Here is a 13,569-nt window from a genome sequence, read left to right on the forward strand (position 1 = left end):
TGAGCACCGAAAAAAAAAGTTTGGAAATATAGTGTGGGCAGCATTCAAAAGGCGGCTATACAATAAATTGTCCCGTTTATTTCTGTCACCTGTGGCGAGGAATCATAAAATACTGTAATGTATAGAAGTAAAGTAATAAGTAACTTATTCATTTTATTACTATAATAAGATGGACTTATTACTTATTACGCATCTTATTACAAAGTAATAAGTCTATCTTATTACTGTAATAAGATAGACTTATTACTCGATAATAATAATAATCGCGTGATAATTAATAAGTCCATCTTATTACAGTAATAAAATTGTAATAAGTATCTTAAGTATCTTATTACTTTTGGTGCAAAAAAAAATCGCAAAAAAAGTTTCATGTAAAAAAACATGTCATTTTTTTTCAGACGAAAAAATGTTGAAAAAATGTGTCTTGCAAAATTTGACATGATTTTTGTATGAAACTTTTGAAGAAAAGTTTCATACAAAAAACATGTCAAATGTTGCCAGCATGGACTGTTAGTGTCAAGTCACATAATAATAAACGCATCCATTCTTAATAAGAAAACAATGAAAAATTAATGGGTGCGTTTAATATTATGCAGCATTTACGTTCGACACTAGCAGTCGTTGGTTGCCAGTCGAAAAAATGTTGAAAAAAATGTGTCTTGCAAATGTGTGTTCGACTGGCAACATTTGACATGTTTTTTGTATGAAACTGAATGTCAAATTTTGCAAGACACAATTTTTTCAACATTTTTTCGACTGGCAACCAACGACTGCTAGTGTCGAACGTAAATGCTGCATAATATTAAACGCACCCATTAATTTTTCATTGTTTTCTTATTAAGAATGGATGCGTTTATTATTATGTGACTTGACACTAGCAGTCCATGCTGGCAACATTTGACATGTTTTTTGTATGAAACTTTTCTTCAAAAGTTTAATACAAAAATCATGTCAAATTTTGCAAGACACATTTTTTTCAACATTTTTTCGTCTGACAAAAATTGACATGTTTTTTACATGAAGTTTTTTTGCGATTTTTTTTGCACCAAAAGTAATAAGATACTTATTAAACTCTCATTACAATCATCTTATTACAATCTTATTACTGTTATAAGTCTATCTTATTACTTTGTAATAAGATGCGTAATAAGTAATAGGTCATCTTATTACAGTAATAAGTAGGTAATAAAGTAATAAGAATTACATTTTTTTACTTCTATACTGCAATGTTGACATCGAATGGGCGATTTGTGCCGGAATTGAAAGAGCCAAATAATTCAGCTTTCATTTTCATTCGCTATAGAAATCAAATTGTCGATTCCAAATCACACTGAATTGAATTAACGGCATTGATTGACTCAATGCGGAAGTCCATTAGAATGGCTCTTCTTTCATCCAACCTTTAGATTTTCAAAGAGCTTTTATCTAAAACTTATTTTTTTCGTGGAATGAATATGCGCAATAGCGTTCTATTCCGATAAATTACAGAGCGTTTCACACCTTTTGGACAGGAAATTAAACGAAATCTCAAGTACACAACCTTTAACTCTGCTAGTGAAGCATTCAGCGATATTTTACACACAACAGCAAGAGAATGGAAAAACCTAGAAGTTCACCGCGGTGGAACAAAACATCGACCATTTTGTTCTTTCATCAACAATGACGCGTAAATTCGACCTTTGGGTTTCGACGAATTTCCACGACACTGTGCATATTTAATTTATAGTTGTTATTTTAGCTTCGTTGCCGTTTCACCTTTTGGATTGTAAAGGTAAGGCAAAAAACAGAAGGAGAGAGCGAGAGAGAGAGAAACACGAACCAGGCAGAGATAAAGAGGAAACAATGTGAACTTTAGCCAAAAACCCAAATGAGAATCTTCGTTTGCTCCTTCTTCTGCAGAAAACAAACAAAACCTGGCAAAATAAAATAATGCTGGAAAAAATACGAGAACGAGCTTCGATGCCCATGGTAAACGGTATCTCTTTCTCGAGGTTTATTTTCTTATGCTCACCTCCATTATTTTGTCATTTTCAAGGAAAAACAGCATGAAATGCGAACGCTTATTTGCGATTCGGAAAACAATGCGTTTCATCTTTATTTTCTGCCAAAGAAATACACACACACACAACTGGGCAAGAGAAAAAATCTTATTTCTATCGAAGAGATCTTATTTACGAAACCTATTGTTGCTGTGCACTGTCCTTTGTTTTTTCGTGTCATTTTCGTTCATACGGGTTGTTTCTTTTGGGTTATTGCAATTTTCTTTGTCAATGTGAGGCTTTTTTCTGCGTTGCTTTGTGAAAAGAGAAAAGAAAATTTCTAGTTGTTGCAAAAATCCCTTGAAGCTGAACCGTTGCATGAATTGTGACCGACTTTATCTCATTATTACAAACTATAATTTCGAGAAATAGCGATATTTAATAATGGCAACGAATACAATATACTATACCGAAGCAACAACATTCCAAGACCAATGTAATGTGCACACATACACCGAATAATGTCCATTGCCATTGGAATGTATCGCGCGATATGAAAGAAGAATAGAAGAAATATTTTGAATGAGTTTTTCTGTTGCTCTGCAAAGGAGAATTTATCTCTTGAACAATACAATTTTGTAATTTGGCTGTTTTGGTACGGTTTTTTCGGTATGACAACAGCACCGACATTTCCGAAGACGGAAAAAGGAGAGTAAGAGTTTCCATTTAAAATTGTGCCCCAAAGTCAGAGTGAAAGGGCGAGAGATAGAGAGAAGGGGAGAGAGAGAGCGCCATTGAGCTCAACTCGTTGGTAGTACGTTTCCTGTGTTTATTGGGCTTGCTGTGTTGGCTGCCTGACAAAATGTTATTATTTATTAATTACGTGGAAAGAAGACGGTACAATCTAAGTCGAATTACGCCCAAGCCATTCGAAATGCCAGTGGGGTAAGACGTTTGCTGTTCTGCTCAGCTCTTCTCTGCTTATGTTGCACAATAGCCAAAACAGCGCACGAATATAAAATATCCGAAAATATGAAGACAAAAGCGCACTGTGCAAATAAACTGTGTATGTGTGCACATTCCAAACGATGATCTAGGCATTATCTTCGTTTCCTCTTTTTGTTTGTTTGTTTGTTGATTCGAACGCACCAATGAGCTTATAAGAGATCATGCTTTTCTCACTATTTTTTTCGGTTACGGCATTGGCATTGTGTGTCCATGAGAAAGAGAGTGAGAGAGTTTGTGTGTCTGTCTTCCTTGTTTTCTACAATCGTATTTATAATTAGGAATGAAAAATGTGACGAAATAAAGAATAACTGAAATGCTCATTCCGATGTGAATGTTCGTTTTTTCTGTTCATTCGTTCACCCCAAAAAAAGGCATTAATACTTGGCATTCGTTTCACATCCGACTGGAATTATGTGTTGTGTCGCGTGCGCCTCACTTCTTGTTTAACATCTTGAATATAAACTAATTACTTAGACAATCACAATGTTCGGCTTCAATGTTCGGCTTAACTCAAAAGGCACAAAATTAGTTTTTTTTCTCGTTCTTCCAAATCCCCAGTAGACACTCCTTTTCGGATCCAATGAAAATTTCGATTCTAAACAAAGCAAGCACAACAGATGTGCTTTAACGATGGGAAAAACGAAACATTTCCCTTCTACAGCAATAAGAAGTTTCACCACCAATGCAATTTTCATCGGAGATTGTGTATTCGCTGCTGAGTAGGCCTGAGCTGAGCTAAATTTGCTAACTCGGGCGCCTGAAGCGTTATTTTAACGCATTCACGGTGCGATGATGTCACTGATATCAAAAATGCACGTTTCTTCCCACCGTGAATGCGTTAAAATAACGCTTCAGGCACCTGAGTTAGCAAATTTAGCTCAGCTCAGGCCTACTCAGCAGCAAATACACAATCTCTGATTTTTATCCAAATCTTTACTTTGTTATAGACAAACGAAATACAAATATTTTTGTGGCCGCCGGCGATATTGTTGCAAATTGAGGAAATTGGAAATACACAAATCAAAACGGAAAACAGAACACAGAGAGGAAGAAACAAGAAGAGAGGAACCAGAGAGTATAGAACAATTTTGTGTGCAAAATGTGCATGTATGTTAATAATAATGATATTCAGATTGAACATGATTCGATTTATTTGTTGGGAGTGGGTAATGCGTGCGCGTCTCAACCAATTTCCAATCAAATTTTTTTATTAAACGCAATTTGTTGACCCGCATTTACGTCGGAGCGCGCGCGTTTGTCTCTCTCTCTCTCTGTGTGTGTGTTTGTATATTTATCAGTTTCGAGCTTATTGAAGTAGCCGCCGCAAGCCAATCAACCAATGAAATCGGAAAATCTTATTCGTTCTCGCATCGTCTGCGCGTCGATCAACAACAACCAACAACGGAAAGAACTACGAAAGATGTAGCCGGAATACATTAACTTGGTTGCAATTTGTTTTCGACTCCATTCGTTTGAGATGGATATTTGGATTTTGGACGGTTGTATACGTACTTCAATCTACCACAACACAAATCGAGGGAAAATCTTCAAAAACGTTGTTATTTTATTATTAAACTTGATTTATGAAAACAACGATGTACGAATTTTGATGAATTGCAATTGGCTATTTGTTATCTCAGGCTGAATATTGCGTAATCAAGATGTTCGGGGGGGGGGGGGTGCATCCCAAAATGAGCACACGAGATCTTCTTGGAAGTCTTGAGACTCTGAGAAAATGGAAGTGTATACAGCAACACAGCATCAACACCAAACGAAAAAAAGAAATTCCAATCGATTGCGATGTTGCGTTGTGATTGTAATGCGTTCGCATAAAATACAAAATTTGATGGTATCGTTTAGCTTTCCTTTAAATTACCAATAAGGTATCGAATCTTATGTGTTGTCGGGGGGTGGTGTTTTGTGTACAGTGCTGTACTAACTCCGTGTTCGAAGGATGTTGTTCGGGTTGCGCAATTTGCTTGAAAAATCAAAAAGCAGACCAATTGAGAAGCGTTGTTTTGCGAATAAAGTGAATTGGTGTGGAAAAAACCATTTGCTTGATTTTTGAAGCGTTAAATGGCTGCTGGTGTGGTGTGTGTGTGTGAGTGGGGCAATAGAATGCTCTTTGGAAAAACTACACCGTCTCACAATATTTGACCAGGAATTGAAAAATGTTATTGGATATCGAGAGTACGTATTAAGATATTGATTGAAACCAGTGTTGGGTCAACATTTCATAACTTCAATTCACTTATAGACCAAGTTTTGGACAACATGTTGCGATACGTCAATACACTTAAGACCCAAGTGTTATAACCAATCTCAATGGCATTCCGTTCAATCTGATTTTACCAAAAAAGTTTGATTCGGTTAAACCAAAGTTACCCCAAACTTTTAGCTTTGCTCTCTCGGTTTCAAATGTTTTTATTCAATGGATTTGGCTTTGGTGTGTATTGAAAACGAAGGAACATTTATACCGATAATGAATCCCACAAATCATTGATCCTTATCAATGTTTCACAATTCATCGAAACAATTCGAACAAATTGCCTGTTTTCAATGACCTGCATCGTTTGCAGAATATATCCAGTATCAGCACAACTAAATGATTCTAGCTCTGACGACCAATTTTCAAATGCTTTAAAAACAACACATTTTGGTCAAATGACAAGCCATAGATATCAAGTTTGAGCCTTCGAGTTTTTCACTTTGTATTTTGAATGTAAGTTTGCTGCCAAACACATTCCATCCCCGCGTGGGATCAAACTAAAACGATACACTTTCTGTGTGGATGATAGAGTTGCTGTCATGAAATATACATCGATTTACGAACCAAATTCGACATCATCCAATGTGAAATGAACCGGAACCACTATTGGAATTCACTTAATTTATGTCATTTATGCTAATTAAAATCGTGTTTAGGCTTTGATTTGCCGCCACTTTTATTGTGCTAGAGTTTTTGCGGAAATCCTGCGCTGAAACCATGTCACTTGATACTATCAAGTGATGAAAAATATCACCAATCGAGGTAGCGAGGAGTCAATCAAACGAGTTTAAAATATGGCATTATCTCTTTTCGGAATGTAAACAAGAAAAGAGAATACTGATTGTGGCCGATGACAGTAGCAGCGCGTCAAAACTGCAATAAATATGGGCAAACGAGATGAATCATGTTTCGAATACAATATAATTACATTGTGAAATTCTTGGTTCAACCGGTTCAAATTGGTTTTGTTTCAGTTACGTTCATCTGTTGATTTAACACTTCAATCACACCAAGTGATTTTGACTTATGAATATGAAATGAAGTGCGGCTTCAAGTTCTATCGGAACTCGATAGGGTTTAATTAATTCCGATAAATATGACCATTATTTGAAATCAAATGCCAACACATCAGAATTCATTTGATTTAAATGTGAGCGAAACCATTTTGAATCAATTTCAATTTGGTTGCATTGCGCATTTTCACACGTTTCTCATTTTGTGCGATAATTCACACGATATCAAAATTCAGTGGAAAATTACAAGCTTGATCGGCGATGATGATGATGAATCAAGTCTTTTGTTGTTTCTACATTGCTTCACTTCAACTTGCTATTTTCAGCGATGTGGTTCGACAGTCAACACACACACAAACATTATCATTATTTATCCATTAGCTGCGTGTCAATTAGAGCATTATGTGCTCAAAGTTAATTCATGTACGAAACTTGCACAAGCAAAAATAGTCGGGCCTGAAATGTTGGACCATCTAGAATGAGAAATTAGTATTTCTGGTCGACTAAAGTGATTTACACGTGTTTGGTTTATGTGGAATGTTCGGAATGTTCTTTTGATCGGTTTAATTGATTTTGCTGCTACGTTTTTGATTGCGAGTTGTCAATCAAATTAATTAGTCCGGAATTACATGTTTTGCAACAAATTATGGTGAATTGAAATTTATTGCTCGTCTTCATTTGACCTACTAATTAACTTGGAATCGGAGCCGAGCAACGATGCCGGGCGTTGTATTTGTAATCGTTGTGCCGACATCGAATTTCGAACAAGATCTTCTCAATGGTAAGGAAAACTATGTTTATAAGATGGCAAAGTTTGGTAATCATCACATTTTCCCATTTATTTTTTCTCGTTGGATACACCAATAACCAGAAATGCCGCCGGCTATTGCAACCAATCTGCATCATACGATCGGTGGTAATAATTTGAATATAAATTTACCGGATAATAATGCAGTGTTAAGACTTGAAGTTGAATTACGAGATAAACATGTACGTCGACGACCGAATAATCGTCATAAAGCATTTGCCGGAGATGGTCGTAACCGAGCTGCATCACCTGTTGGCGGTGCGGTCCATCAAACACCACCGAACCCAAACAATTTTTTCATTCCAATGGAAAAAGTAAGCATTTCTCCTATTGTTTTACACTTTGGTTTTTGCCTTTCTGCACAGTTTTACAATCTGAAACCCCAAAATATTTATTTTTCTTCTTCCACGAATACGTATTTTTCTTCACGAAACGACGGCATTTTGCCTGACCATTGAATCTGAAAATAAAATTCCGTCATAAATTGTTCGTGGGGCGCAAACGAGCCGCACAACGTCAAACATAATCCTGTTTTCTGTTTCCCACTTACTGGCAACAAATGGCAATGACACACATACACACCGACACCGAAGGAAAAAAAGCAACCAGCGAACGTATCTGGCTTATATTTGAATGAATAAACGCGGAAAAGTTTTCGAATTTGTTTTTTCCTTATTACTAAACTTCGTTAGAATCTTTGCCACAACCTAATGTTGATATTCAGTGCAATGCATAGTCATAGTCGCGTCGTAGTTGTCGTCGTCTGAGTCATCGCACAAGGACTTGAAGTTTTACACTGAAAATCCCAAAGATAAACGACGTTATTACGGAGAGAGAGAGAGCGCGTTACCAATGACAAAAAAGCACACGCTTTTTTTCCTCCTTTATTTTTCGACCGCTTAGTTTATTTTCGGCGAATAAGCTCACCCTTTCAAGCGAACCGAAAATTTATTGGCCAAGTGTATAATTCAGTTTTACCAACGGTCTATTCCATGTTTATTTTTGCGCGTGTTTATTTATTTGTTTAAATTCGGAACTTGGTCGTTGTCGTTGTCGCTTTTTTCGCTTTAATTTTTTTCATTCCACTCTGTGTGTATGTGTTAGAATAACAAACGAATGACACAAATCAAATAAACTCACAAACGAACCAAGTGCAGAATAAATAAAAACTCGGTGATTTTTTTTTTTGCATTTCCATTTCCAGTCGCCAATTCTCTGTCTATCCGTATGACTTTGTGCAAGGGATACAGAGACAAAAACAGACCCAATTCAACTTATTTAATGCCATATAGCTGTCGAAAGTTCAGCAATGTGTTTCGTAATGAAGCTCTTAAAATACCATTCGATGTTTATGTTCTTCGTTCCGCTTGCTCAGCCACTGCTTTTTATTGTACGTTGTCAGGACAACAGGACACTTTTCGACAGGAAATTACAAAGTGGTAGCCAGGAAAAAATGAAACAAAACCGAAAAAAAATGAATTCACAACATGCGAAGTCATCTACTTGCGTTCGTAAGGGAATTCCATACAGTCTCTCACTGAATACAAAACCAATTGAGCTTATCTAGCTGTTTCGTTAGGAGTACATCCGTTGAAACATGGTGCAGTTCAGTTGGAGCGCTTCTTATTATGTTAAAAAAAAGAACATTTCCGATTGAAATTGTGAAGCTTATTAATTTAGTAGTTAGTATATTTTTCGGGGAAATCCAAATACGACGCGATCCATTCATTTGTAATCATGGTGAGAGTAGCACGTGTCAATTTCGCTCAACATGTGGTGATTTTGCGTAAACATGATGACGAAAAAAGCGATAACATAATTATTTCGTGTGACTCAACGAAGCCTCTCAATGCAAGAAATGTGAAACTGTGATACGTGACCATTAGTGGAAATGGAAATTCACAATTAGTCAAACTGGAATTTCGTTAAAGACTTGGGATTATCTCAACTATAAAAGGAATGTTTGGGTTTCATGAGGCACGAAGTTGCTTTGCGCACGAAACCTGTCTTCTCCAAAAATGAATTCCATGATGAATAGAACAATCGGGAAAAGTCAAGATCTAGGTCAAGATTCAACCAAAAATCAGTGCTGAAGTTTGTTGTTGAACTTAGTTTGATGATGATACATGTGTAAAATGTGTGTTGATCTAGTTGATAAATGCATGAAATGGTTATTGTGCTAAAAGTCACAACTATTGATTTAAGTCTCAACTTTTGATTTGTCCAGCTTGCATTTTGAAAGTGCTGAGTGTTTATTGAATGCAAACATTTGTACATGAATCAGTGCACGTTGTGATGTACATTTGGCACAAGTTTCAACAATGGTGCCAAATGTGAGATGTGCGTATATTTGCATTTGTCCATTGGTAAATGGACCCACATAATTGGACATAATCTGAGCTGCCATTTAAGTTAGCTGACCAGGTTACCACAGTAATACAAATAAATGTCAACTTAAATGATTTTCAAGCATTCTCACTAGACTTTACATTTGCATTTCATATCGAAAATTATTTTCATTGATATTTTCATTCATCGTGATATTCAAAATGAGAGAATTTAATTACACAGAATATCCACCGAAAAGCTTCATATAAATTATCGGTCTCATTTCCCAAAAACTTTTTTACGCATTACTTTGGGCCAATTCTATTAGAAAATTTAAAATATTCCCCATTTCAACATGTGTGGTAAATACTCATTCCGTGTTAATGGAAACCTTGTGAAAACATAACATTAACAGTTACAAATTTTTCATACGAAAATTGCAGGTGCTAGAAGAGCTGCTCACGAAACTCGAAATCGAACATGTTACATGGACCAGTGATAAAAAGGGATATTACTATACCATTATATTTCCATTAGAATCGGGCGAATCATGTGAGACTACGCTTCATTGTTTAACGCAGTTAGGAATTGGACTGAAATTCGGTTCGAGCGTAAGGTAAATATAAGCTAATAAATGTGGTATTAATTTCGGTTTGAAATATAAATTAATAAGCAGACACTAGCAAATACAACAAATATCACCTACACGTATGCCAATACAAAAGTAAAAGCATGCATTGACTGAATACATTGAATTCTACTTAAAACCAGAAATATTTGAACTGTGCACAAACCACTCAATGTTTACATTACGAGACTTATACGGCTTACACATCTTTGATGTGGGTAGAGAAATGTACTAAGACCTCATAACCATAAATAAATAACTATCAAATTGTGAGACGGTTTCTGTAATATTTACCATTAACAAATCATTTTCTGTGGTAGCAGGCAAATACTAAAATGTTTCAGAATTTTGAACACTTCAATTAATTTGAGATGGCATTCACAGTGAAAAGGGTACTCCTTCTGCACATACGTATTCCAATCGATATTAAATTGTCGATAGAAGCAAATGTGTTCATATGATAAGTAATCAACTTTGATTTTCAGTGTATTACCATGCAGCGTATCGTACGATGCAATCAGGGAGAGCAGCTTTGAAGATGAAGTACGGTAAGATTTCATGGCATTAGTTATTAGTCTGAATATCAATTACAATTGATTGATAATCATCTATTTCATATCACAATCGATTTAAAGTGATGCGGAGGCGGATTCCAAATGGCACAATTTCGTCGAGTCAATCAAGTCAAAATTGACGGTGAAGCAAGTGGTCGATGGTGTTCGATCGGGTGGACAAGTGTCCTTTGACTATCTCTTGTTGATTGTCACAGCTGAGTGAGTAAATTTGGTAATCATTTCAACGTATGTTAATGACATGCTGCGTGTTGACTAGTGCATAATGTGTTATAAATGTCCAAACAATGCATTTAAACGTTGGTTTTCATAGCAATTTCGTTTCAATGGAATCGTGCATACGTCAAGTTTGAAACGCAAAAAAGAGCTTGAAATTAAAATCACCTAATTATTTCTCAATTTGACAATGGTCTACATGGTGATGTATGTGACGTTTTTCTTTCAGTTCACTGGCTGCATTGGGACTAATTGAAAACAATGCACCGAACATCACCGCCGCAATGTTGGTGTCACCGTTGATGGGTCCGGTCATGTCAATTACATTTGGTACTATAATTTCGGATTGCAAGCTTGTGGTAAGTTCAATTATCGTTTAAATGCTCTCAACCCAACCACCCCACCCCACTTCATCTGTGAACAACCAAAATGAAAAATCAATTGCTGTCAAAAGTTCGAGCGGAAATGAGTTTCAGCAGGAATGTCCACATTGAATATATATGCAACCGCATACCCCGTGTATCCGTTGAAGTTTTTGGCGAGCTAATAAATCAATGGTCCCAACAAGCACTTGCGAATTGGCAATAATTTCGCTCATTAGCATGATGGAAAATGTACACACGAAATGTCTGAATGGGTAGAAACTTTTTGCTGGCAAAACCAAAAAGTCGGCTGGTTTTTTTATTTTGGTTTCAATTTAAGCTATGAATCACGTACCAAATTGTTAGAATTCATCTCTTAAAGCCGCAATAATGAATTAAACGCACTTTAGCCGTGGGCTTTTATTGCGTTATGTTCATTAGGAATATATATATTCATCTTTTAAGCATTCGACACTTGGGTGTATGCACAGGGATTAAGAGATAAGAGAAAGCACTTGGTGGGAAAAAAGGGACGAAAGTCATTAAGAGTCCGTGAACATGAGTCGTATGCAATCACATTAGCATCAATTAGAAAAATTAATTTAATTTCATTTTTTTATTTAATTAGAGGGTATTAAGAAATCGGTACACGTTTTGTCACGTCGTTGCCATTGTGCACGTTTTTCGCCCCATCCGTAACCGAGCCGTATCGCAATTAGACTCGAAGAGATATGGCTCTATTCTTATTCGGATTGTGGTGTTGTTACTAGGCTCTGGTTTACGGTACATATAATTGGATTGACAATAGCTAGAAGAGGCATATAAATTACACGATATTCACATTTGGATCAGAAACTTTGGCTGGAAAAGTTTGCAGAAGCAGTAGCATAGAATGCTTTAAGTAGGCAGTTATACCCATTGTCTTTTTGCCCGGAAAATTGAAACATCAAAATCCATTCAATTGAATTATTTAGCTTTTGTGCGAATTTGGTACGTCGAAGAAGGATGGAATGTGAAGCACCTGGTATTGCAAAGGGTAAATATTTGAGATTTCCATGCACATATTCACCCTTTAGTGTTCCACTTCGAGCACACAAACAGCCTCCTCCCAACTTCTCCAAACATATAAAATGTTTCTTAGCTTTTGCTATTATTTCCTTTCGTCGAATAGCTCAAAATATCTTTGCATCTACAGAAGTCTCTGTAAACAACATGCATGCAAATTCGTAGCGAACCCATCGAACTTTCCAAATTGGTTTGATCTCACGCTGTTTAGAACAACGGGTTTCCCTTTTTATCTGTTGATGTTTATAATAATCGAAATTGACGAGGGCATAAACAGGCAATGATACGCTCCCGTTCTTTGCAACTTTTTCATTTTTCCCTCTGTTCTCTACATTCAAACTCGATTGGCCGATGAATATCACTGGCTCACAAGCATCAAGTGGAAATGCTTTACCATCCTTGAATCACACAGTGCAACAAAAATCGCTAAAAAATTTTGCGTCTCTCCAAATTTTATTATTTTCTGATAGGCCACCTAAATACGAGTCCAAATCAATCTTAAAAACCATACTTTATGGTGCTTAATTTTTTTACGCCCAAATTAAGAAATTATGTCATTATTTGAGTTAATACGGTATCAAAATGCTTGTAATGATGTCCACTGTTGAATAAGAATTGCGATATTATGGGTTTGTTTGGAAATTTTGAAGTCATGACCCATAATGTTCGGAGAAAAACTCAAATAATGACATAATTTCTTAATTTGGGCGTAAAAAAATGAAGCACCATAAAGTATGGTTTTTAAGATTGATTTGGACTCGTATTTAGGTGGCCTATCAGAAAATAATAAGATTTGGAGAGACGCAAAAAGTGTGTTGCACTGTGTTATGTTGTCTTTCCGAGTAAAAGGGCTAACATATCGGAATTTCCCCGAACATTTCCAACGAATTTACATGTCTCTCTCTCTCACTCTCTCTCTTCTTCTCTTGGTTCGAGCCGATCAATCTTTTAACACACAAAAGGAATAATTCGAAGAAATCCAAAAATCTATCGATGGAATATGCTAATACGAATCTTCGACAGCATATATTTACAACAAAGAGGAAATGAAACGAACATTGCTTTACATCCACATTCCAACGATTTGCTCAGCACAGAGTTATTCATGACGTCTTGTTATTTGTTTGCATTTGTTGATGGTGTGTGCGCTGTGCGTGCGTATGAACGCATTCGAAACATTTGGTAAAACATTTAACACATCTTTTTCGAGTGCAAAGCATACGGAGCGTATCGCATTTTAATATTAAGTGGAGCATATCGAGAGTATATGAGCCTGTGTGTGTGTGTGTGTGTGTGTGTGTGTGTGTGTGTGTGTGTGTGT

General features: G+C 36.2%; 2 protein-coding genes across 4 annotated transcripts in view; one reads left to right on the plus strand and one right to left on the minus strand.

Moving 5' to 3' along the window:
* Positions 1–13,569, minus strand: part of LOC129567889 (uncharacterized) — a 181,919-nt gene that overhangs the window by 45,695 nt on the left and 122,655 nt on the right. The window lies entirely within an intron of this gene.
* LOC129567890 (uncharacterized) overlaps positions 6,708–13,569 on the plus strand; it is a 25,029-nt gene continuing 18,167 nt past the window's right edge. The window contains exons 1-6 of the mRNA XM_055445255.1: positions 6,708–7,050; positions 7,141–7,391; positions 9,849–10,021; positions 10,519–10,581; positions 10,669–10,806; positions 11,051–11,180. Coding sequence (XP_055301230.1) covers positions 6,987–7,050; positions 7,141–7,391; positions 9,849–10,021; positions 10,519–10,581; positions 10,669–10,806; positions 11,051–11,180 — 819 coding nt within the window. The 5' untranslated portion in view covers positions 6,708–6,986. The remainder of the gene's footprint in view (positions 7,051–7,140; positions 7,392–9,848; positions 10,022–10,518; positions 10,582–10,668; positions 10,807–11,050; positions 11,181–13,569) is intronic.

This window comes from Sitodiplosis mosellana, unplaced genomic scaffold (assembly GCF_009176505.1).
Source record: "Sitodiplosis mosellana isolate CC-2019 unplaced genomic scaffold, AAFC_SMos_1.0 Smas_scaffold_13, whole genome shotgun sequence".
Taxonomy (NCBI): Eukaryota; Metazoa; Arthropoda; class Insecta; order Diptera; family Cecidomyiidae; genus Sitodiplosis; species Sitodiplosis mosellana.